Here is a 27842-nt window from a genome sequence, read left to right on the forward strand (position 1 = left end):
AGACACTTTATAAGGTCTCTAGAAAATAATTTCTATCCATACATCTCCCATTCATTTGTCCACATAAAAATCAAGAAGCTTCACAGTGCTCTGAGATAGGAGTCCAAACCCAAATGGCCACAATTCATTAAAAGTTAGATGCATTTCCATGCAAACGAATGGCTTTCTCTGTCCCAGAAACTTGTATTGGAAACTTCTATGCCATCTCAAATCAACTGAGTTCAGTTACATGTAGAATAAATCCATTTGCCCTGAAAACCAGGAATATAGTTCCAGCTTGAATTCTAGGGATAGAATCTCCAACAGTGGAAGAAAAAGAAGGGAAGGAAGGAAGGAAGGGGAAATAGGATAGAGAAAATCCACACAGCCAAAAACAGCAAAAACAGATCATACTATGGGCATCAGTGATTGATATGCCACACAATTGGGATAGGTTTCATATCTCAGAAATACAAGATTACATTAATAGTCTCTGCCACAAGGGCTGCTAATAAAGAAAGGTTATCTTGAAACACACCTAATAGTGGTCTGTTATATGTATTGTTTCTTACATATTAAAAAAAAAATTCCAGAACCATTTCATGCTGTGGAATCCTAACATCCTTTAGCTAGACAAAGGAACTTTCTCTAATGCCAGCACATCTAGAGTGTACATCTTTATTTTCTCCATTGAGGGAGAAATATTTATTGTGCTTTATAGTAGACAAAAGAGTAAAAATTGGTTCCAAATAATTTAAGGGGATGAAGTTCACTTTAAATTCCAAGGTAGAAAAAAAACACTCCAAAAAACCTCCATAGCTTCTCTTTACCTCAAAATTATTCATCACATCACCTTTCCTCTCAATCGCTCATCCTCCTTCTGAATCTCAGCTCCTGGCAGACAGCTGGTTCCTGTGGTTTAGTTCTGGTACTTTCAGAGGTCTGGTGGGATGTGATGGGCACATCTTGCAGATGAATGTTCCAGTGTTTTTCTCACCCTGATTAAGTGTGACAATAAATATTTGCAAAAGTAAAGTATAGTATTAAGCACATTTGAGAGGTCTAGAGTCGGTAACCGATGCACCCGAGATACCAGATCATCTTTTTGGCTAGCATTTAACTGCACAGTCTGACAGAACATTCCAAGTCTGCAGATGGAAATGAAAAATCAGTCTACCATGCTCGCTGCCACACCATTCACTTCCCTCATACAGGGCAAATGGGAATTACGATACTTGATCGAAACTCCACAGAGACAGCGATTCAGGAGATTCTTTTTGATATCTTAGCTTTGCACACATGGGAATGGGCATAAATGAAAATGTGAAATAGAAATCACTTTGCACAACTAATTCAAGGTAATTTTAAAAATCAAAAATAAAACTTCTGAGTCTGGTAGTACTTTTTGTCTCGCTTTTGAAACTCATGGGATAGCTGAGTGTTCAGAGAAACAGCTCCATGTCTGGCTGACTTCTGGCTAACAGAATCAGATAACATCCCCAGGGCAGATAGGAGAGCCTGATACTCATTGGCCAAAGAGATCCTGGCATCTATCCAGGAGATACAGCATTGCACCAAAGGAAAAACTAGTTGAGGCAAAGCATGGGGAAAACCTGTCAGTACTGAAAAGTAGGAGGACTTGAGCTTCTGAGCCTTTCTACCGAACAGCTCCACTTCTAATCCCCAGACGTAGATGCTAGGTGTCCTGTTAGCTGTGTGTCTTTGTTCCTTCTTTAATCTCTGGCATCTTAGTACTTGCACTCACTAGGGGGACAAACTCGAGAATGTGGCTGAGTTGTGAGAGCAACACTGCAGACTCAAGCAGTATTTCGGAATTCAAGACAGCTTCGGTGATTTTTAGGCTCAGAGCTTTATGAAGTTTTTGGATTACTCGTCCTCAGAATGTTTGATCATTGGATTCTTACAGTTGTGCTTTATCAACCAAGTTTTACAATTTCTTTTTTTTTAATTGTGGAAATACGGTACAGAAGGGGTTACAATTACATGGGCTAGGTAATGAGTACATTTCTTACCAAGCATTGTTGCCTCCTCCTTTGTTTCCCCTTCCCATCCCTTCCCATCTCCTCACCCCACCCTACCCCCACCCTGCACCAAAGTTGTAAAGTTCATTTTCTGACATAACATCTTGTACATCTCGTTGCAATGGGTCCATCTGTATCCTATTTAAACAATTTGTTTTTTCCCTTCCCCTCCCCAAATTATACCAACATCAAATACAGTGAAAACAGAGGTGATACCATGGGGGAGGGACATACAAAGCAACAAAGAAATATCTTATAAATATGTTAGAAACAATAGCAAGAAAGAAAAACCATTTGAGTCCTTATCTTGGGGTTCATTTTGCAATAACTAGTATATGTCTGAGACAAACAGAAACGGGCAGATAAGTTGGTATTAAGTTTTACAATTTCATGGCAGATTGTGGTCACTTCTTTCTTAGCCATTTTTAACCTTTTTCCAACAGTTATTATGTAGTCATTGCCTCTCCCTCCAAGGTGAACTCTTCATATTAATTTGCTGACTGTATTTGCATTGTATGTCTGAATAATCACAATAGAACTCGTGTACTTAGAGAATGTTCTAGTAAAATGATATGGACCTTTAATTTTTATCTTCTCTTAGGACTCCTCATATTCTTTTCCAGTTCTAGTATGACGCTATTCATGTTCATATTCAGTGTTCTCATTATTTTCATAGTGACTTTACAATATTTCTTTGTACTATCTGCTTTTATTCCTTTAATCTCCTACTGCTATGCCATTGTGATTCTATATGGAAAATTTCCCATAAAGGCACATGTCCTATATAGGCGTAGCCAGTCTTTTCTCTACCAAAGTGTCCACACCCACCTGAGTCCACGTGTGCATTTCATCCTAGGGTGATTTAGGTACATCTCCTTTGCCATAGAGCTAAGGATGATCATATTTAACTCAGAATAAAATATAAAATGGAAAATTCTCTTCTTAGAGCCTTGGCAACAACTTGAAAATGTCAGCAACTAAAGCCATGTGCATTCAGTGCCAAGGTAGATGGAGCAGCTGCTTTGGAGGACTATTGGAAAGCCAGCTGTTATTCCCAGTGGCACAAGAAGGTGCCAATCACCACCCACGCTGTGGGAGGTGTACGCCAGAGTCTGAGGCAAGAGTATCTTCACATGCCCACTAGAAAAGACTCTTGTTTCCATGTATCAAAACTATATCTGCAATGGTTTATTTACCTTTTTCTCTTTGGCCACTCATTCTCCCTTCAGATTGTAATGATAAAGAAAAGGTATTGAGAAAGAAATACCTTTCTCTTTCATTTTATATTTTTATAACAGATAATTTTATCATTTAAGCGTTGATTATGGCATGAGTACTTCATTTTTAATGGTGGACATAAATATAGATAAATGGAGGTGACTAATTGGATGTCCGATATGAGCCAATTGGTTTTCCATTACCCTTTATCTAGAACCAGAAATTGTGCTAAGCAAAAGAAAAATAGTTCTTAAGAATGTCTCGAAGAATGTTACTTCCAAACACAGAGAGAATAAAACAAATTTTATTTACCATAAGTAGGAAGAACAAGAGACATTTTCCCTCATAATTTATTCTAACTTGGAATTTAAGTTAATTCCATAAAAATGAGGCTTAGTTGCTTCTTCTGTGGCTATATGTACATTGTTTGCATTATATCTAAAAGCATTAAGCTAGACAAGCAATCCAAAAGCAATAGTTTATGTCTCCCTCTTTTCAATGTGTCTATGGTATGCAAAGCTCCCTAAAAAAATAACTTAGTTTTGTCCAGAAAATGAAGGTTAGCATTCCCTCTACATCCATAAACTCAACTTGAGGTTTGTCATATGCTTACTTAGAGGTCATACTGCAATGGAGTTATGTAGAAAACAGTTGTATTCTACAACTGAAATCAGGAAACTTTCTTTTAAAACTATCCCAGATGGAAGCAGATAAATAAGCAGAACACAATTATATTTTTCATGGCTTCAACCAGTGAATACCAGTGAGAGAAAATCTCTCTAAATCACATAAAGAATAGTGGACAATTGGTGGCAATTCTCTACAGACATCTTCCATTGCTAGTACATACACCAGCATCCCTGACCAAAGTTCAATATCACTTTGAGTATTTTTTTGGTCAAGGACAGCTTCAAACTAGCAAGTAGATTGCTAAGATGCATTCCTGAAAATTGGACAGAATGGAGATGGTAGCAAGTGGAGATTGGTGTAATCAAGGCTTGGTACCGGGAATAAAGATCCAAGTCATCTCAGGTTGCAGGTTGCAACATGTTATTATAGTGGAGGAGAGAGAGGGAGGAGAGGCCACTCTGCAGTGTGCCAGGGAAATGATGTGACCTCCTTTAGAGGGATATTATAGAACAACTTCTGCAAAACAACAGCAATTAGTTGAAAAAATGCACAAGCACTAATTGTGGGTATGCTGTGCATGTTATGCTGTGCAGAGTGCCCCAGCTCTGGAAACAGGTAAGCAAGCAAGGAGGAAAATCAAGGACCCATTAAAAGTTTTCAAAGTATAGTGCACAATATCAACACAAACGTCCTAAGTCAGAATGAGATTACAGTCATCTGGACAAAAGACTGTATTATATGACTGAATATAGGATAGGGAAAAGACAGAAAGCAACATAGTGGTTCCTTAAGGTGTGGACTATAGGCTAGAGGGATAAAATGGTAACAACCACAGGTCACAGGTTCTTCTTCAGGTGATGAAAATGTTCTAAATTGACCACAGTGATGGTTGCACATGTCTGTGGGTATATTAAAAATCATTGAATTGTACTCTTTAAATGGGTGACTTGTGTAAGTATGTAAATTATATCCAAATAAAACTGTCATTTTTTAAAATGTGAGGTAATAAAATTTGGGGTGTGGATAAGAAAGCCAAGTAAATGGAAGGAGCAATAAATACTTCAGGATTGAATCTTCTTCCTTAGGTCCCTACTCCAGCTTGTACTCCCTCAATACCTACCCACAGGAAACAAAACAGAACTGTAAAATATCCCTATTCGCTGAGAAACCCAACTTAAATGCTTGAAAGAACACAGGTGCCTCATTTTCCACCACATTTGAAGCCCACTTAGACCTGGTGGTGTCTCAGCCCTAGGAGAATTGTGAGCTTTGAATTATTGTCTAGCTTCCTTTCCAGACAAAAGGGCTTTAGCTCACCCCCACACAAACTTTTGGAATTAAAAAAAAAAGTAGACATCTAAACTCTCAGAGGCTCTCTCATAAATAACAAAAAAAGATTGGCACCAGAGACGAGAGCGTTTACAAAGTTCTTCTGTTTGAATTTATTTCAAGCAGTCAATAAATAAATGGTCCTATGCTATTAAAAATCGGGAAAAGAAAAGAGTACAAACAAGCACTCTACCTCCTGCAAAAAAAATGGACCATTGGTCCATTTTCCTAGCTCCCTTCTCAGAGAAAGATGGGATTGTTCATTTGATGACCCTGGTACCCAGTGTATTTTCTTTGGGGCCATCTTTTGAATATTATTTTTGCATAAAGCCAACTAAATGAGTGGGAATGTTGAAAACATAATCAGAATGTTATATTGACACTGTTGTAGATTTTTCCAAATGCTGAAAAGCAAGAAGTGAATGCAAATGAGTTTGCCAAAGTGAACATTTTATGCATCTGTATCTAAGGCATATCCCCAAGTGGAAAGAAATACACTTGGGTAAAATAAAATGGCATAATATTTGGTATTTCAAATTTCTGCATTTACGCAGAACCCTTACCTGCCAGGACTTCCATTCTAAGCACTGGGTGTTTTCTTTCTCTCTCTCCTTCTCTCTCTCTGCCTTCTATCTCTAGCACTCAGAAAACACACTTGTAGCTGTTTGTAGGAGCTGTACATAGTCTATCCAACCACAGGCATATCACCCCCAACCCAACAGTCTTTTCAAGCTATCCAGCTTGATGATATGGGAAGTGGTTTGCCAAGGTAAATAGCGCACTTACCTAGTATGGCAAAACCCTGGGTTCGATTCTCAGCACTGCAGTTTTTTTAACAAAGCGTAAAAACTTTTCCTAGTAACTGTATAGGCCTTCTGAGATACTGCAGAAAACTGACAGAGAATTTTTTATTACCTTGAAGTAGTTGTACAAACTGATCTGAATATAACCAATAAGTGTAGAGTATAATGCTTCTTGATTAATGCCATCCCTGCTATCATTGCCAAGATTTAAGACTTAAAAAGTCTCAGATTAATATTAACCTTGAATGACCCAGAACTGACTGCCCATCAGAACTATTGCCAGGGATAGTACCTTCCACTGGGGAGGGTTAACTGAAATCCCTTCATATGCTTATAAGAAAAGCTGGATGCCAGTGTTGGTGGCTCATGCCTATTATCCTAGCTACTCAGGAGGCTGAGATCTGAGGATTGAGGTTCAAAGCCAGCCCCGCAGAAAAGTCCCTATGAGACTATTATTTCCAATTAACCACCTGAAAACCAGAAGCAGAGCTGTGGCTCAAAGCAGTAGAGCACTAGCCTTGAGCAAAATTGCTCAGAGACAGTACCCAGGCCTGAGTTCAACCCCCACTACGACAAAAAGAAAAAGGAAAGAAAAGAATAACTGGATTTATGCACAACATCAAGATTCAAGGAGAAAAGCTATACTAAAACTGCCCAGAAAGAAGCAAATGAAGTTGGTAATGAGTGTTGAAGTCATGTTACGAGTCTGAAGTTCCTCACATAGGATTTTTTTTTTTTGTGGGTCCTGACTTGAACTCAGGGCCTGGGCTCTGTCCCTGGACCTCTCTGTGTTCAAAGCTAGCACTCTACCACTTGAGCCACTGTGCCACTTCTGGATTTTGCTGTTTATGTGGTACTGAAGAATCAAACCCAGGGCTTCATGCATGCTAGGCAAGCACTTTACCACTAAGCCACATTCTCAGCCCCTAGGAGTATGAAGCATTTGTACTTTCACTTGAGGCAATTGTGACCATTAGAGATGGCTTCACAGATGCTATCCTGATAAAGTCAGGCTTTGTGTTGTTACCTAGATTTTCCCGTAGAATTTGAGTTGCAACTCCTTTATAGTAAATTATATGATGCATATCTTATTACTCTTGTCAGTAAATACTTTTTAGCTAGAGTACATTTTACTTAGTTATAATTTGGTTTTGAGTGTGAGAACTAACTTGTTCCATCCAGTTTCTTTAAAATGTGCCAGTTCCCCTCTCTGTCCCAACCAGACATGGAAGGCCCTGTTTTAGCTCAACAACTAAAGCTCTCCTTACAGGGTAAGAGCATTTCTTACACCACAGACTACTTAACCTTCCTTTCTCTGTCTCCCGTTCCTCTACCCACAAGTTCCCTCTTGACAAACAATCCACTCCACTGCCAATTTCTATGTTTGCTGTTCTGGCTCTTCTTTTTCCCACCCATGAGAAGTTAATGGTCTCACTTTTCATCACCTCTTCCTTTTCAAAAGGGTCTGCAGCTCGCCTTGTGCCACAAAGATTCTTCTAAAGCACCTGAGCAGTGAGAATCAGTTCCCCAAAGTGCGCCCAAATTCCAATTAGACACTGTGCACAAATGCCCAAAGACTACATGTTATAAATACTTTCTGCACTGTATGCTTCTATCTTCTGTATTGCTATTCCCTCGGAGTATACTGGACTGTATCCTTCAATCTTTGTGTACAGTTACAAAGTGGGATAATACCCAATGGTAGCTTTCAGTACTGTCTCCCCATTGAAATCACTGGGGAAACTGTAAAAAGATGCCCAGATTCACTCCAGATCAATTAAATCAGAATATTTGATTGAAAACAACTGTTTGTAAGCCAGGTACGGCCTCACATGCCTGTAATCCATCTATAAACCCAGGTGGCAGAGTCAAGAGAATCACAAGTTCCAGGCCAGCCCATACAGACTTAGCTAGAATCTGTCAGATAAAACTATGTATATCCTATCCAAACTTACTGAATTTGTTTATTCATCCTAATAGCTTTATGGTGGAGTCTCTGGGATTTTCTATATATAAGATTACATCATCTATATCAGTGGCGATTTGACTTCTTCCTTTCCAATTTGGATGCTTGGTATTTCTTCCACTTGCCTAGTTTCTCTGGTTAGGGCTTCCAAAACTGTGTTGAATAAAAGTGGTGAAAGTGGCCATCTCTGTCTTGGTCCAGACCTTTGAGATGCAGCTTTTCAGATTTTTTGATGTTTCCCTTCCTCTTCTCCTTCTCACTAGAAGTTTCAGTAATACCCACCCAACCTCCCCAACCACTGTTGAGGAGTACTGAGTTTCTGAACATTCATTCTATGATTGTGAGAGGTAGTCTCACAAATCAAACACATGATAAGCTATGCTTTGAGAGTTGTTTCCAGATAATACTAATTATGCACATTAGTTTCACAATCAATATACTCTGCATGGATTTCCAGTGTGTTGAAATATTATGAACAGTGAGTGGCCAGGCAAACCTAGGACAGTTACTATCCCAGTTCAAAAGACCCTGGACATGAGCAACCAGATACATTTAACTCAGTGAGGAAGCAAATGGGTGTGTGTGTGTGTGTGTGTGTGTGTGTGTGTGTGTGTGTATGCTGTAGAGCACAAAAGCAGAGATGCCCTTGAGAGATACATTGGGTAGGCTTTTGAGTGTATGAAATGAAAAGTTACATGTTATACCAAACATGTGCTTAGTACAAAATTATGTACAGGTATGTACCAACAATTACACATATAATAGCAAAGCCATAAGCATCATCATATCAGATATGAAAAACTAACCAGTTAGTAGTAAAAGAAATTATTCCTTGTGGTATCTTAAAAACCACTATCATTATATTATATTGCTCATGGTGATAGTAATCCCTAATATAATCATTCATGAGTACAATAGACTTAAAATTGGTACTCAGTGAATACTGATTAAGAATAAATAATATTGTTTACATATAACTTCCAAAATAATTGTTTCACTATATTTAGAGTCATTTTTCAAGTGTAATTCTCAAATTCAAACAGAATAAAATTATGTAATTGAATCTGGACCTGAAGAACTACTTCTCCAGGGTCATTTATCACAGAGGGCAAAATGACACAGTTCAGTTCATAGAAAAGATAATTCAAAAAATGAGATATATATGCATTAACTAACAGAGATTCTACAAGACAATATGGCTTGATAAGGACAGGAAACTCTAAAAGACAATTTTATGGTAACAGGGAATCATTCAGTTAATTCAAGCATTGTTGCTACAATTTCTATCTGCTTCAGGCTAATGAAATTGTGTGAACAACAAAGACCCAAGGCGGTATGTCATAATCCACTTTCCTCCTTCTCTGTGCCACCAAGAGAACATTTTTAGTGGCTTAGCATCCGTTTTCAGTCAGTACACACACACACACGCACACACACACACACACACACACACACTTCAACAGAGCATCTCACCACTAAGTGAAGAAACCACCTCTGGGACTGGGAGCAGAGAGAGAAGGGGTGGGGGAGAGAGGTGTCATAGTAACCAGCATGCTGATGGACTAGACTTACCATAACTAGAATAGGAAATGCAAGACAGACAGGACATGAGTTATAGGAAAAGACGTCATCATCGTTTGGGGACCAGCTAAATGTATGAAGCATCGTGAGAATCCATTCTCAACAAAGCACCTAGTGTAATCCTTTAAAAAATAATAATAACTTTAGTCTGATGGTGTCACGCTCTTTCGATATACTATTGTGGCTTCCTGGTTCACGCTGAGTCCCCTCTGTCTTAGTTCTTCCAGGCTACTATGACAAGATATCTCAGGGTGACAACAGAGATAGTAGAAATTCATGGCTTGTAGTTCTCAAGGCCAGGAAGTCCAAGCTCAGGACATCAGCAGATGTCCCATCCTGAGATGGCCCCTTCTACGTGTCCCCATGGGGTGCAAGAGGCAAGGCAACTCCCTTCCACTTCTTTTGTAAGGACTCTAATCCCATCAGTGAGCCTCTGCCCTCTTCCCATAGCACTTACACTACAGCCTGATAGACAGCAGTTCACTTGGTGATTTTGTTTATTGTGTATCTTCTCCTGGATTCCTGTATCTCAGTCTCATAATGGCAGGGGCATTTTGTCATTGTCTCCCAGAGTCTAGAACAGGATCTCGCACAATAGTAAACAAATACACACACAGTTGGACTGCAACCAAAACAAAAAGGTTAAACCAGAGGTACAGAGTCAGTCACACAAGATAAGGGGATGATAATGCACGAGAAATTTCCAGGCACTGGTGGCTGACACCTGTAATCCTAGCTATTCAAGAGACTGAGATCTGAGGATCACAGTTTCAAGCAGGGCAGGAAAGCCCATGAGACTTAACTATCACAAACTCAGAAGTGGAGCTGTGGCTCAAGTGGTAAAGTGCTAGCCTTGAGCAAAGAAGCTCTAGGAGAGCTTCAGGTCCTGAGTTCAAGCTCAAGAACTGGAACCAAACAAAAAAAGAGAAATGGATTTAGTGGGTGGGTCTCTAACCTTCTTCCAATGATCTAAGCATCATATAGAGATCCACACGGTACACACACACACACACACACACACACACACACACACACACACCTGCACACACACATGCTTAATCATCTCAGAAGATACTTAGAAAATATACTTAATGGATGAACATGTTTGAGAAATGCTGATTAATTTCATCTACCTGGATATTCTCAGTGCACATTAGTATATGAAGAGTTTAAGAAATCCTGCTACTAAAAAGAGATATTGTGTAAACCTCCATGTTTCAACTGCATTAGATTATATTAGCCTCTAAATCACATAATGTTTAATTGTATTTCAAAGACTAATAATGTTCCTTCCGTTAATCTTACTTTAATTAGCACTGACCCAGATTTTAATAGGAATATCAATATTAATATTATTTACATAATACATAAAGCATAATAAGACAATATAGAATTTGTATAATATTAGTATGGTCAACATTTATATGACAATATCAATAAGATTATTCTTTTTCTGGTAATAAAGGACAACTTTATTTTGCAACAACATGCTAATGAAAATTACTATATTTTTCTGAAATGGCAGACAGTACTGATAAGCAGTCCAAAAGTAAAGTAGATCTAACTTCTTCTAAAATGGCCCCTTCTACGTGTCCCCATGGGGTGCAAGAGGCAAGGCAACTCCCTTCCACTTCTTTTGTAAGGGCTCTAAGCCCATCAGTGAGCCTCTGCCTGCTTCCCATAGCACTTGCACTACAGCCTGATAGAAGGGAGTTTACGTAGTGATTTTTTCATAGAGGTGGATTTTGTTGTTGCTTGGTTGTTTGTATAGTCACGTGTCACAGCTCATGTCCCAGCTCACCCGTTGTTTGCTGCAGCCTGGGCTAAGGCCAGTTACCTGGAATCAGGAGGCCAAAGGTCAGGTGCCTGATTTCTTTCATAGTCAGGTTGGGGGAAAAAATTGTTTAAAGCATCCTAACAGGCAATTCTCAATCAGATGCTACAGTTCTTATGAGCAGAGCCTGTGATGGCATCTTCTCCTCACATGGGCAATGGGGATGCCATTTTTAAGTCGGACCTGATCTGGTATTGAGAAGCCAGCATGGACTTCCTGGTGGCTAAAACATCTTCTCTAGTTCCATCCATCAGGCAGATCAGGCTGCCCTGAGCATGAGTTGGCATTGAAAACGGAAAGAAGTTGTTTCACATGAGAAACATCAAAAGGTTTAACAAGATGCTTCTGGAATGTTCTGGAAACTACTCAGCATCCATCTTGATTTCTTCCTCAGGGCTGGCTATGTGAACCAGGCTCAGGCATATCTTTCTAGGTACCCTTACTTTCTGCACTGGATCCCCACACAGGCTCCTTACCCAAAAATGCATGGCAACCCCAAAGATTTTCTTACTAATTAGATTTTACTACAAAATGATTTGCCAAAGAACAAAGTCGAATCCATATTATTTCATTTGATCATTACTTCTATGAGTAATTTGAATTTGATATGAGCATCCCTATTCTACAAAACAGAAGATGTAATGAAATTCAAAATGTGTAGTCACAGAGGTAATAACTAGCTTTTGCTTTTTTCCTTTATGAAATGGCTTTAAATACTATAGAATGCCCACCCTCCTTGAACAATACATCATGGCTCTCACTTCCACACAGGGCATATCTGAACAGGGATGGTACCACACACATTACCTTGGTTCCAAATCTGACTTACATTCTATCATGCCATCTGGGTGAAGTAACCTAACATCTCAGTCTCTTTTTATGGGTCATGGGGCTTGATCTTGGGGCCTGGGTGCTGTCCCTGAGCTCTTTTGCTCAAAGCTAGTGTTCTACCATTTTGGGCCACAGTGCTACTTCTGGCTTTCTGGTGATTAACTGGAGATAAGAGTCTCAGAACTTTCTTTCCTGGGCTGGCTTTGAACTACGATCCTCAGATTTCATCCTCCTGAGTAGCAAGAGCCACCAGTGTTCGACTCAGTTACTATTTTAATAACAATATAATATTCTATAATATGGCTAAACTATAGTAGAGTCAACTACTTCCCTACCAAGTCCAGCTTTGGCCATCTGTTTCCTTTCTGAAAAACAAACAGAAAAATGACCACCACTTGGAGCTTAAGAAAACCTCAAGTGCCATGTTGGCACAGATACTGGAATAAAGAACTCCCAGGTATTTCTTGGTACTGAGCAGGCTCTAGCCACAAGTGTGGTGGCCTATGGTCCTTCTCAGGCCAGCAGACTTGGTGAAGTCTGACCAGACCATCTCGTGGGACTTGCAGTATTTCCTATCCATGATCAGCAACATCTTTTTTCTTGCAGTATTTTGGCAAGTTTGTTCTTGTATCCAGCCAGAATCATGAAGTTCAGAAGCACATGAAAACAAACAATATGTTTAAAATGCTTCTCTCCAATTATCCAAAGAATAAAAAACAAGAAATTACTCCATAATATTGGAACTTGGTTGGTACTGTATCTTACTATGTGTATAGCAATGGGCCCATCTTTTCCTTCTTAAAGGTTCTTGTGGGAGGGATTTCCACTAGCCATTTTTTCCCTTGAAGTATACTTAAGAATGAGAAGTGGTTGGACAGGTGATTACTACATTTTGCAAAAATTCATCAGCATTTTCATGACCTGGACTGTTCTATTCTCAGGGCAATTTTCAAAATATAGTTAATTACTCATAAGGATTACTACAATTCTTAAAGTCACAATAATATTTTTCCTAAAAAGAAATCCCATTATCTCAATCATAATAGTTGGGCCAATTGCAAGCAAATATTATCAAGTGCTGTATTTAAATTTTTACTTGTCACTTAAGATCTACTTATCATTTAAGTTCTGAATATCAGCTATGTGATTTAAAGCAACAACTTCCCAATTCCTCCATTCTGTGTGATGGTCAGAGAGCCCTGCTTCTCTCTCACACCCTGGTCACTCAATCAAACCCAATGGACTCTTCCAACATTACTCCTCTTGCTTTTTCAGGAGTGTCTACCAGGAAACCATTTCTTCCCTATTGTTGGGCTTACTTCTGTGACACACAACCTCTGATCTTCCTCCCACCACCATCTTGATAGCCTCTTCCTAACAATAAATGTTACAGTCACTTAAAGCTAGATGATAAACTTTATTCACTTCTTACTTTATTCCTTGAACAACTTCACCTACGGCCACAGCTTCCTTTAATTACATATATATATAGAGAGAGAGAGATTGTGTGTGTGAGAGAGAGAGAGAGAGAGAGAGAAAGATCCAAAACATTTTGAGTCCTACACCCTCATATCCAACTACCCCTCAACCCATTGTAACGCTCTGCTTTGACATCTCAATAAGACTCAATGTGGCCAAAGTCGAGTGCATGGACAGCTTCCCCCTATCTGAGTCCTTCTAGAATTGTCATCCAATGATGCAAACTAGAAATTAAATATTTATCTCTGATATTTTCCTCTCCATCACTATATCAAGTCCAGTTTACCTACCAAACATCTTTAAAATCTATTCATTTCTCTCTCCCTGCACCACCCTTTTCTGTAAACTCCCATCTTATCTTACCTACCTGATCTCTCAGCTGGTTTTTTTTTAAACCCTCTCCAGTTCATTCTTTACCTCACACTCTATATTATTGGGTTTATTTTTTTCAATAATCACATCTATTTTCCTAGCTTCCTTATACTCTCGGGATAAAATCGTATTCCCCAGGCTATCCTATGAAGATCCAACTTCATTTTGCATCCCACGCCACGCCACCCTCGCTGCCGTGACATGCTGTCTTAGTTGTGGTCTCTCAGATCTGACATCCTCTGGCTGTGAGACGGTTATCTATGCACTCCCTCTGCTTGGATCTCTGGAGCAACCCTGTAATGTGTAATCCAAACCAGAATGTTTTGAGGGTGAGGAAGCGGGTACTAAGCAACACACATAAGTCAGGACTTTCCAGGGCAAAGTGAGATATATGTTTGCCTTAAGTGAATTCTGAACCATTTATCAGAGCTCAAATCTAATATTGCCTTCTCAAAATTAGCTCATAGCAATTTCCATGGCTTAGTAAAAATCTTTAGAAATTTCCTTAGACAATAGACTTCCCTGTTGTTCCACTAACCAAGGCTGCAAGTTTGAGTTTACAATTAGGATTGTCCTGTGCTTCCAAGAGACTTGAAGCTGCAGGGGGCCAAGACAATGTGCCTCCGCATTGACTCTTCCCGCCACGAGACTTCACTAGCACTTGTATGACATCTCATTGATCACACAAAGGCATCAAATCACTTCTCTCTAAGAACTTCTTATTCTGTGATAGGCACAACCAATTCTCCAGGATTTCAAGACGGCACATTATGTTCCACGTCTGACGCTCCTTCACCCACATACTCAATTCCTCCCCATACACATTTTTTTTTCATACACATTTTCCTCTCCTGCCTGCTCCTTCTCTTTCTTAGCCACTTTTTCTTCAGACTCATCTCTTCTCTTATATATTTTATTCACGTAGCTGGGATAACAGACATATTCTGTCATAACCAATTTCTTTTGTTGAGATGAAGTCTCGTGTATTTTTATTTTGCCTGAGATGGCCTGGAACCACCACACACACCCCTGAACCCCAGCAGCTATTAATTGACAAGGGCTCCTCACAAACTTTTCTGCTTAGGCTGGCCTCAAACCATGATCCTCCTATTCTCAAGTTCCCAAGTAGTTAGGATTACAGGCAGGAACCCACCATGACACCTGAGTTTCTTTACTTAAGCTGACCCAGAGTGCATGGTTTCTGGTAGCTCCTCAGATCAGTCTCCCTCTCTCAGTCTTTGTAAGACCTGTGGGGTTGTGTTTTGTTGTTGTTTTTTTTTATTCTTTAAGTATCCTTACAGCTTCTTGGAAGCCTCCTTAGTCAGTCCTGCTGCTTCTTGTTCAGTTTCTTTTTATTAAACCCCTGTGTTCCAGTGATTGGAAATTAGGGGTTTTTTTCACCTTTTCCCTCTGAAACACTATCAAGCTGAAAAATGAGAAGAGCTCTTGTTGTTTCCAGTCTGAGCTAAAACTTGCCTTACCTCCTTTGGAAAATAAAGCATTGCTATTTTCACTTTTGTGATATTCATAATCCTGAAATCCCAAATAGTCAATAACCCTGTACTAAAGCTGAAAGGTAGTAGTATGGTATTGCTTAATAAGAATTCCTTAAGATTTTTTTAATAAGGATTAAAAACTTAACTCTTCTGTATAATACCTTAATCATAACAATAAAAATGCACTTAAACAATAAAGACTAAAAAACTTTTTCACATTGAAAAATTTTGTGGGGATTTTTTGCCAAGGTTTTGCCAAGGTTTCTAGATAATGAACTCCTACCTTCTCTCTTTCCTATATACAAAGCTTTCTCCCAGTGACAGTGTAGGAGCAAATAGTTAGAGGAACAGACAAAGCAATAGAAATAAAAACCACCTTGTTATCCAACTCAGCACATCCTTAGTGACCACCTGAGCCTAACATCACTCAGAAAAATAAAAAATGAAAAAGAAGAACTGTGTGCCAATCACTTATACCTACAACACAACCTGCTTCGAAGGCTGAGAACAAAAGGAATCCAAGGCCAACCCAAGCAGAGAAGTTCACAAGACTCGCTTCTCCACTCATTTCTTGGCACAGTGGTGCATACATGTCATCCCAAGCAACAGAGAAGGCCTGGATTGGAAGGATCATGGTACAAGTCCAGCCCAGACAGAAAAGTCCTTGGCATACCATTCCCATAGAGAAAAATGGAAGATGGATGCAATGGCCAGTGACAATAGGAAACCTACAGCAGGTGAAATATGACTCAATCTCATGACAGACAGGAAACAAGACGCTAAACTAAAAACAAGTGAAAAACAGAACTAGAGGTACAATATCAGTCTAACAAATGCAAGGCCCTAAGATCAAACACGCAGAAACAAAGCAAAGCTAAAGAGAAAGGAAAGGAAGGGAAGGGAGAGGAAGGAAAGGGAGAAGAAAGGAGGGAAAGAGAAAGGAGGAGAAAGGAAGAGAAAGGAAGGGAAAGGAAGGGAGGTGAAAAGAGAGGAGGGAAGGGAAGGGAGGAAAGACGGAGGAGAGGAAGAGAGGGGGAGAGAGGGGTAAAAGAAGGGGAAGGGGAAGAGTAAGAGAAAGGAAAGGGGAATAAAGGAAAATGAAAGGAAGAAAAGGGAAAATAGAAGGCCGCTGTTCCTCTGAAGTGGGGGATTTGGGTCTATTTGCTGCACCAGCTCCTTCATGTAAAATCACAGAACTTGGGACAATCATCTTGGCCTGAGTTATCTAAATTGGCTGCTTGCTCTCTCCCATAAATCTATGGAGTGATTAAATTGCACAACCCTCCTCCTGCCCCCCACCACCATAGGCCTAGATAAACATCCTTAGGAGAAAACATTCTCTTAACTAATTCTAAGACCAGTCATCTAAAATAAACAAAACCTGCAGCTGAGACATCACCATGTGGTAATAGTGTCTGAGATGTGGGGATCTGGTTGTGTGTGTCTTCATTTGGCTAGAAGCGGCAGTGCCATGAATCAGTAATGTGCTCAGGAAGCTTAAAGAAATAGCTTTCACCAGAGCTGCAGATTCCCCACCATATTTGGGTGGCTCTTGTTCTTACTCCACCACCATCCTGTCTTTCCTGTTCATTGGAGAAGTCCTCCCCCACCCTCTCTCTCTCCTTCATGCTCCCTGAAACCTGTTTATAGGAAGAGATTCATCATTTCTTCGTTTTTCTCAGATGCACTAGGAGCACAGTAGCTTCTGCTCTGTCCCTATCTCCCCATCCTGAAATGACCTTGACACACCACGCCCAGGGCCTGAGTCTGGTTCTCTTCATATGGCCCGTGTTTCAGCCACTGTAAGTTGTCATCACTGTCAGAGCCTCCGCCCTTGGTTGCCAGTTACATAAGAGGCCACATAAATGTCTACTCCTGAGCACAAGCTTCCACTAAACAGACACCGCGTGATGGCCAAGTGGGCAAGAGGTCCATCCGGAGCCACGTCCCCTGGGAGGGAGAGAGGCAGGAGCCCGGTGTTGGCTCTAGCAGTGACTTAGCTCAGCCCTCCGTCTGCACAGCCTTCAGTACCAAGGACGATATGTTATGTTTTCAGCCTGAAGAAGCAAAAGAGCAACAGTCCTTTCAAAATAAGAATTCCCTTGCTGTTGATTTCCTTCTGGAACACAATAAGAACAGACTGAGGACATGACTCGGAGCTGTCAACGCCTCCTTTCAGCTTCCACCGCACCTTTCCTTTGCCAGGAAAAAAAAAATAGCTGCTGAAGTTAAACAAGGACTTAATGAATAGTCAAAATAATTGTTTAGTTTGGATATAAGGTCTTAGGTAAACAGATGATTGCCCGAGACCAAGGGCCAGTAAAAGCAGCTCAGCAGGACACCACTCATTCTGTCCTTAGGACAGCAGCCCAGCGGCCTCTTCTCCTCCAGGGCCTGGGTACTGAGTTCTTTCTTGTCTCACTGGCATATTGAAGCAATCTAGCATCAGAAGAGGCTCATGAAAGCAGGGGAAAAGGAAAGAGAACATCACATAATAGGAACACGTAGGCCAGGAACTAGTTAGTGGCTCATGACTATAATCCTAGCTTCTCAGGAGGCTGAGAGATGAGGATCCCTGTTCAAAGTCAGCCCGGCTCAGCCCATGGGTCTCTTAGCACCAGTTAACCAGCAAGAAGCCAGCCAGAAGTGGAGGTATGACTTCTTACATGGTGGGGCACTAACCTCGAGTGAAAAAGCTCAGTGACAGTTTGAGGCCCTTATTTCAGCCCAAGTACTGGCACAGATAGATAGATAGATAGATAGATAGATACATACATACATACATGTATGCATGCATGCATACATACATAGAGAGATACATAGATAGATACATAGATTATATATAGATATATTAGACATGTTATATATTAGAAAAGAAATACATGCTTAAAACATTCATTTGACTACATTAGTGCTTCAATTAAACAGAATATTCACAACATGGACTGAGTTTTTTTAATAATGTTTTACAATTTTAATAGGTTATAATTTCTTACACGGTTGTCATGATGAAAATTTCTAAAATGCCTGTCTTGCCTCTTCCAATACTAGTATTTTTAACATAATTCCATTTCTCTGTGCCAGACAAGGAGTTGTTTTGGTTTCTGTTTTGTTATTGTGCTGGGGCTGGACCCTAAAGCCTAGTGCAGACTAAGCAAGCACTCTACCCATGCACTACATCAACAGCCCCTCATTCAATACTTCTTGAAAACCATTATTTACAACCCCTAATTTTTGTCTGAAATTTATGACTAATCCATTTCTAAGACCCTACTGTAGTTACAGACATCTTAAGGCCCTGAAACTTCAGTTTGTGATTCACTTGTTATTGCTGCCGTTGACTTATTTTATTTATTTAGGTACCTTGGTCAGATGCTTGTTTTGTAATTTTCTCTTTTTTAAAATGGGGTATACTGTAAAAATCCTGCTTGATTGAGTACTGGAGTAAGTTAATTATCAACAAATTTCCATCCTAATGAATAGTATTTCTAATGATTACCTTCTATTTCTGGTTTGAAAGTAATAGATACCCTGCTGATCCAGAATAGAATTTAATTATCTTATTCACACAGCCTATTTCAATTCAAGTGCTCTTTGCATATGTAACATTTATTTGACAAAAGCTTAAATTTGTCAGGGCAATAGATTCTTCTTGTATTCAGAGTTCAGGAATTACAAGGGTTGTGTAGTTGATTGATTGGAAAATAGCAATCAGAAGATCTATTTCATTAAGGAAAATGTAATGCTTATACAGGTGTTTACACAGGAGTTGGAGGCATGGCTCGAGTGGTAAAACATGAGCCAATGAGCAAATTCATCAGATACCAAATTCTGGTCTCAGGTTTTTTTTAAAAAAAAGTGTTTTATGAAATTTTTAATGCTGATAGTCTAGGAAAGAAGGTATGATGATGATGATGATGATGGTGGTGGTGGTGGTGGTGGTGGTGATGATGATAATAAAATACCTACTTTGGGTTATGAATTAATGATATATTATAATGCATGTGGAGTGTTTAGCACAAGGTAAGTATTCAGTAAATATTTAATCATGTTAGTTTCACACAAATTAAAATTTCCTTGCAACAGCCCTATAAGTTATATAAGTTAAATATAGTTATGTAAGTTAAATACTAGAAAACTAGTTTTCAAAGTGGTTAGTCCATAGTTAATCAACATGGCAAAAGGCTGCCCCTGTCAGTGTAGGAGTCCCCCAGTTTCTATGGTGTTGCCTTCCCTTTTTTCCCTTTCCCATATGTAGTGCGATCTCTCTACTTGGCTTATATGATCATGGTCCTTCACACTCTCAGGTAGACAAGTCCTCCTGTGATAGGATTCAAAACCCACATCAATGTCACACAGACATTTTCAGGGGGTGGGGAAATGGTGCCCTCATAATGATAGAGTCAAGTGCAAATCTTTGGCAATGCTGGCAGAGAAATACTAATAGATAAAGAAATTCCAGGGGCTGGGAATGTGGCTCAGTAGTAGAGCACTTGCCTTGCATGCCTGAGGCTCTGGGTTCGATTCCTCAGCACCACATAAGCAAAAAGAAAAAAGCCGGAAGTGGCGCTGTGGCTCAAGTGGTAGAGCACTAGCCTTGAGCTGAAGAGCTGAGGGACAGTGCCCAGGCCCAGAGTTCAGGCCCCACGACCAGACCCCCCCAAAAAAATTAAAAATTAAAAACAGAAATTCCAGATGGTAAGCCTTGAACACTCCGGAAAAAAACACAAAGAATTTTAGTAGCAAGTCAACAAATCCACTAGCCAAGACACCTTTGTAGACCAAATGCCCACATTCTCAAATATACGTGGCTTTTAAATCTTTATGTCTACCTGAGCTCTACCATAAAACATAAATTCATTTGTTGTCAACACTGAATTTGTTGTTATTTTAACATGCTATATTTTCTCAATGGATATTAAAAGTGCAAGTTCTATCACACATTGGGCCTGGACGGGTCCTAAGATTTCATTTTGTTGTTGGTTTGTTTCATTGTGAGAGACAAGTCTGCACACTCCATAAGATTAGAAATGGCAAATGGCCATTATCAAGTGCACAACAAAAGCTGGCAAGTATTCAGAGGAAAAAGAGGCTGTTACCTAATGCAACTTCAACAGGCAGTATGGAGCTAAAAATGGAACTATCATACATTCCACCAATACTACTCTTGTGCATTTATCTACAAGAATGTAAAATATGGTACAATAGAGACATTTACACTGCAGCACTACTCACAATGGCCAAAGTATGAAACCAGCCTACAAATGATGAATAGATTAATAAAATGTGGTAGTTACATGCAATGGAGTATTATTTAGCTATAAAGAAGAATGAATTGAATCATTTGCAACTAAATGATGAGATTATATTAAGCAAAGTTAACCAGGTTTATCAGGACAAATATCAAGCATTTTCAATCATATGGAAGCTGATCTAAGTGAAAAACATGTGTTTGTGTGTTTGCATGTGTATATGATCATATATACCTATAAATAAAGAACATACATGAAATAATGGAACTAGGAGAAGAAAACTGAATGATAGGAGATGAATAATATTGAAATACATTGCATCCATGCCTGCAAGAAACTCAGTGAAAGATGTTGAAAATAGGGAGAGTGAGGGATGGGGAAGGAGAAAGATGGAGCTATGTGTATGTGTAAAATACCATGGAGAAACTACTTTGAACAATTAACATACATGTAAAAAAAGAAAAAGAAATGACGGGAATGTAAAACAGGCCCTGTTTAGGAGTAGGTAGGTGAAAGAGGGCAAATATGGTAGAAGTACTTTATATTCATATGCAAAAATAAAACAATGAAGTCCATGGAAATTATTTTAAGAAGTAGGGTTAGATAAGGGAGAGTGACGGAGAGGTGAGTTTGATCTGGGTACATTGTATACCTATGTGGAAAAGCCACACTGAAACTCACCTGTACATTTAATATATGCTAATAAAAATGTTTTTAGAAGGACAAGACATGGGTAATATTGAGAGAGCTCTCTGCTTGTGCAATCTAAGCATCTAGAGTTAACACGCGTCCTACTCACTATAAACTTGAACTATAAACTCTCAGTTCAGGAAACTCAAAGAAAGTCAACAGATTTTTGCTAAGTGCCTTTTAGCAGACTGGGGTTAAAGGGTAAGTAGGAGTCTTTTCAGCTATTCTTCCCTAAGCTGCTGTTTTCTCACTTATAAAATAAGAAGGGTAAAAGTAGCTCTCCTCGCCAGACTGTGATCATCCAATGGGGAAAAAATAGACAATAAACTCACTGTGATGCTTTTGAAAGTGCTTTGTAAACTCTAGAGCATTATAAACATATTGTGTTCAAGGGGACTCTGAGGAAGATAGTCCTCAAGTCTTCCTGGCACTTTGCTTCTACTATTGACCACCCAACTCATGAGCTTATCAAAAGCTAACAGCATTAATATATATACTGTTTGTATGTATATGGAGATTAAATTCAAGGCCTTGTGCTTGCTTGGCAAGCATTCTATCACTTGAGCCATGCCCCCAGTCCAGTTTTTTGCTTCCAGTTTTGTTTTTCCAATATAGTCTCATATTTCTGCCTGGGTTAGCCTTGGACCACCACCCTCCTATCTCTGGCTCATGAGTAGGTGGGATAACAGGTGTGTTCCGCCACTGCTTGGCTTGTGTTTCGAGACAATTTTGCTGCCTTTTGTCCAAGGAGACCACACACTAATCTTCCTATTTCCACATCCTGAATAGCTGGAATTACAGATGTGTACAACCATGCCTAGCCTTTCAGATTTTCAAGTGTATTTTTCCATCTCTTCCTTCCTCCTCTCATTTTGCTTAATATCTTTTTTATCCACTTATCTCCTTTTATTTCACAAATTGTAACATCCTTTAATATCAATACCAGAATAAAAACAGCAAATAACCTCAAGCATAAGAAATAAGGCACCAACATAAAATTCAAAGTAGAGAATAGCTCAAGAGCTAGCAGCTCTACTTGTACTGTAGAATTTCAAGAACCCTAGAGACCCTGTGGGCGGGGCATTTTGAGTGTGGGTCACAATGGATGAGATCTCACCTGGGCCTACTAACATCAAGGATTAGGAAAGTAAACAAGAACACTGTCCCTCTTTTCTCCTCCTAAATTGAGGTCCCATGCTACTGTAGGTCTGAGGGAAAGTGGTTTATGGGTAGATTTTGCTGATTCTTTCATTGACACTCCTGGAATGGAAGCCCTCTCTGACTCAGCATTGCTACCTCTTACCCATACAATTGCTAGGATATGCAATGACTGATGGCTCTGGTCTTCTACTGTTTGTCAACAGAGAACAAGCCCTTAGAGTCTATCATGAACCAGACAACACACAAAGCATGATAGAGAAATGCAAGTCACCTGGTGTGCATAATCCCTGCTTGACAGTTCAGAAAGATGTGAACCAGTACTTACTTCCAGGCAACCAGGGTTATTTTCCATATTCTGGACAATGGCACTTTAAGACATGCAATTTACAATGAGGCAGCTGAGATGCAAAGAAGTTAGATCTCAAGATCACCGGGTAGCTAGGCCCTGGTGATTCACACCTATAATCTTAGCTACTCAGGAGGCTGAAATCTGAGGATGGAGCTTCAAAACCAGCCCAGGAAGAAAAGTCTGTGAGACTCTTATCTCCAGCTAATCACCAGAAAACTGGAAATGGTGCTGTGGCTCAGAGAGCTAGCCTTAAGCAAAAGAGCTCAAAGACAGCACCCAGGCCCTGAGTTCAAGCCCCACAGCTGACAAAAAAAAAAAAAAAAAAAAGATGTTCAAGCCTGATATCTCCAAAGCTGTCTTATTTTAAAGGCTACCATCTTTTCCACTCTTCCTTGTTACCTATTTTAATTGGGAAGACAGCATATACACATGAAAAAGTAAAATGAACTCTGCCATTCAAGGAAACCTGCAAAGAAATGAGCACCGGAAAGTCTACAGACTACAATAGGTCCAAAGGTGGCTGAGGGTCTGAGGTAGGAGGAGCTAAGCTGACCTCAGAGCAGATTCCATTGCACAGCAATAACACAGCCTACGGGGAAGGAAAGGGACAAGCCAGTCCGAAACACATTGTGCTGGAAGCTAGAAGCAAGGGAAGAACAAAAGCTACAATCCCAGCAAGCCAGTTGATCTTCTAGGCCTAGGGACTTCATCATAAGGCCCTGGGACGTATTTTTTAAAAGACTGAAAACTCCATCGATTGCTGTCACTTTCACAGATGAATACAAGAGAGCAATCATTCATTTGCTGGAGACTTGCCAAGTGTATTGCCCTCAGCATTAATTAAACATCCCTTCCTATCTATCTCTCTCTAAGAGGTGAAAGGGAGTTATTTTTCAAGCCACACCTGGTGTGGGTTCTGTGTTATAAAGAGGATTTACAGAGGCAAAGTGAGTCCACTGGCCAATGTCGTCAAACATTTGTTTGGATTTTCTGTTTTCTAGGAGATGTACGACTAAGGGGTCAGACTGGGGTTCCTGCCGAACGCCGTGGCTCCTACCCATTCATTGACTTCCGCCTGCTTAACAGTGAGTAATCAAGTGGATCTAGGAAGGAACAAATGTTTCTCTTTTTGTAATATTCAAAAATGGAAAAAAGAAAAATTCTTATTTCCCCTTTCAACTCAAAACCTCCTGAGGTCTGCCTTCCATCCTCCATGTCTGTCCCCACAACTGGAAGCGAAACCTTTGTCTTTTGATTTCCATCCTGGTAAAGTAATGCCAGAGACAAGCTAGGCCTTACCTCTCCAAGCTGCCGGGAGGTCAAATGTGAGCCCATAGATTCAAAATTGCAAAAGATGTATACAAGGAAGGTCATCTTTTCACTTTCCAGCATCTCGTCTCTACATGCAGCCCTATTTTATTGTTAGAACTTTACTAGAGATGTTATTTACGGTTACCATTTCTTTTTTTCTTCTTTATTTTTTTTGGTTGGTCGTGGTGCTTGAACTCAGGGCCACAGTCTGCCATTTCTATACCCCCACTGTCTTATTCCCTCTTGTCTAACCTGAAGTATCCCAACTTCCTGGAGCCGGTGGAACTCAAACCCACAATTGGTGAAAAGAGTCACCAACACTCAGTCAATAGGGCTAGGAATCATTTATTAGCCATGGCAACTGACTTCCACTATACCAAGACAGTGAAGACAAGCAGCTAACTACGTTGAATTTTCCCCTTATTTTTCTTGGTTCTAACATAACCCAAGACCTTAAGGTATATTCTTGACATCCTGATGAAATGCTTCTGCACCTGCCGCTTTCTCCTTGTATTACTTCTAAACAAACACACTGCTTTTCCCTTCCCCTTCCATTACTACTCATTTGAAATTTCGCTCACACTTGTATTCATCTTCTTTTTTCAATCTTAAGTTCCTTTGGAAACCCAAGCCAATGACCAGTCCTGTCTTCCAATTTCGTATCTTCTCTCCTTACCATCTTTCACCTTGAACTTGTGGTAGGCAGGGAGGGAGCAAATGGATACATTTCACAATTCGCTGCAAGGTTTTCAGTGTTTGATTCTCCTATCATACCCCATCTATCAATTTCAAAGTGCTGGACTGCATCCACATAGTATTATTTTCCTTTGACATAAACAAGCTCAGCTCAAGGGGTAATTTGATTTACCTCGACCTCTGGAAATTACTAGGAGAAATTAGAACTTGCTATTGGTGATCTTTAGGTCCTTCAAAGGTCAATGGCAGATGGACATGTTTGTATTTTTCTTGGATCATTTTTCTTCTCCTACCAATGTGCATGTCTGGTTTTTTTTTCTTTTTTAAAGCTTTTTCAGAGATACAGGGACTTGGAATAACTCTTTCTGTGCAACAGACAAATTACTCCTCTTACACTCCCTGAGATACTTTTTAGAATTCAGAACTGAGCCATTAGACATTAGGCACATCCTGAGGGAGCCCCTTATACCTCACCTCTCTCTAGGACCCCAAATAGGTTGTTTTTAACTTCTTAATGGAAGTCACACCTTTGATTGTCTTAACTGCATGAATTTTTAGGTCCCAGGCAGTCTATCAAGCAGGGAAAAGATGAACAAATGTGTCCAATTCACTATTTCCTATAGGCCAGAACTTTCCAATGATATCACTTTCTGAAAATCAGAAGAACAAAACAATCAAAAGTCTCTCAATAGTGGAAAAAGATGTTATTTCATGGTTTCTAACATAAGCCATATCTTTATTATCTCAAGGTTCTACATAATGATCTTTGCAGGTGTGACTAGGGAATGTTTAATTGTCTTCATCACAAGCATCTGGATGTAAAAATGCCTGTAGGTGGTTTTCTTTTAATGATAATTGCTCTTTTATTTTTTTTTTAATTTATTTTTTTATTTTTTGTGAACATACTGTACAGAGGGGTTACAATTACATGGGCAAGATAATGAGTACATTTCTTATCAAGCATTGCAGCCTCCTCCTTTGTTTACCCTTCACATCCCTTCCCAGCCTTCCCCTCCCCCTCTCCCCCTCCCCCCGCCGAACCAAAGTTGTAAAGTTCGTTTTTGACATGACAACTTGTACTTCTCATTGTTGCAACAGGTCCACCTGTATCCTTAAACGACTTGTTTTTCCCCCTCTCCTCTACAAATTATACCAACATCAAATATAGTGAAAGCAGGGGTTATACTGTGGGGGAGGGACATACAAAGCAACAAAGAAATAATCTTATAAATGCGTTAGAAACAAATGCATGAAAGAAAAATACCTTTAAATACATATCTAAGGGTTCATTTTCCTAACATCACATTATCTGACCTTTTCTGCTTGACTCATACATATACTAGATATTGTAAATAAGGGAAACCATGGGACCTATGTTTCTTTGGGCTTGGCTTACTTCACTTAATATAATTTTTTCCAAGCCTTTCCATTTCCTAACAAATGGGGCAATGTCATTCTTTCTGATGGAGGCATAGAATTCCATTGTGTATATATACCACATTTCCTTCCCAGCCTTCTTTTATTTCTTAATCTGAAATAACTATAAATATATATATTTAAAGAGAAATTGTTTGCAAGAAATATTTCATTGACACAGCAGTCACTATATAAAAGATCACCTATGAGTACCTGCCATCCTGTCACCCTCCTGCTGAGCCGATTTCTGAGAGCTCAGTTCTGCCCAGCTTCCTTTACCAGCCCTCCATTCCATTCCTCCCCACTTGTGGTCTTGAGTCTTGATCACTGAGGGACAGTGTTCATCACCCATCCATGTGTCCCCTTCCATTCTTTTCATCATTCTATTGTGGAAAACGCATTCTTTCTTGTCCCTTTGTATAACATACATGAAGGGGACATTCATTTACCTTCATTGTATTTTACTTTATATGTGGTCTCCACATTTTCCAAATGCATAAAACACATCATAAATAAGCTACAAGATGCCAAATGATCCCTTTATCATTCCTAGCCTCTTAGTAACTATATAGTTAACATACCAATTGCTTTGAAGAATCTACTCTAACAGATATGTTAGCTAAAAGTTAACATATGATAACAGATATGTTATCTAAATGAAAATCATCCACTACTCACCTTTAACTGAACATCACAAAGAGGACTGAACACCTCTGATCTTTCCCTTATTTATATTCCTTCCCATCCCTCTCTAAAATACCTATGTATACCCTGTCTACTTAAAACTAAATCCCTACCATGATTATAATTGTCCTCCAGTCCTGACAGCAATTACAGCAGTAGGTGATCATGTAGCACTAGGTATGTGGACATCTGTCCACACACTGTAGCAGTAGGGCTGTAGACATAGTCACAGGAGCTATATATGCATGGCACAGCTCCTGCTATTTCCTAAGTCTAAGGGAAGCATTTTGGAATATTTGGGGATTTTCTCCGAAAACTTTTATTTTTTAACCAACCAGTTCCAACTCAACATGATAAGCCTCAAACTAGCATAAAGCAACTCTTCATGTCATTCACTTTAATTCTGAGTCCATTTCTTCCACAGATGCTCATAGACCAAGGCTTCTTTTTTTTCTTGTGTTTGCAGTTTGCACTCTCTCTAGGTAGAATCTGATCCACAACATAAAAACTAAGATTTACAGGGGAAAAAAAAAACCACTCTAGCGTCTATTCCCTAGCTGACCATTTGTACAGCCTTCCTTCTAAAATGCCTGGTCACATCTACATAACTGCTCTTCACTATGCACAACACCCCTGGTTGTCCCTCTCCACCACCCACTTCAGAACTGGCCTTAAAGCACTGGAATGGGTATAAGGAAAACTAGGCTAAATAGTAAGGCTCAT

At 39.6% G+C, this 27842-nt stretch overlaps 1 protein-coding gene across 2 annotated transcripts in view; it reads left to right on the plus strand.

The window, feature by feature from the left end:
• Pde7b (phosphodiesterase 7B) overlaps positions 1-27842 on the plus strand; it is a 307803-nt gene that overhangs the window by 205487 nt on the left and 74474 nt on the right. For both annotated transcript variants that reach the window (XM_042702651.1, XM_042702571.1), the window contains one exon: positions 24014-24097. In XM_042702651.1, coding sequence (XP_042558585.1) covers positions 24014-24097 — 84 coding nt within the window. The remainder of the gene's footprint in view (positions 1-24013; positions 24098-27842) is intronic.

This window comes from Dipodomys spectabilis, unplaced genomic scaffold, assembly GCF_019054845.1.
Source record: "Dipodomys spectabilis isolate Male_0828 unplaced genomic scaffold, ASM1905484v1 ptg000001l, whole genome shotgun sequence".
NCBI lineage: Eukaryota > Metazoa > Chordata > Mammalia > Rodentia > Heteromyidae > Dipodomys > Dipodomys spectabilis.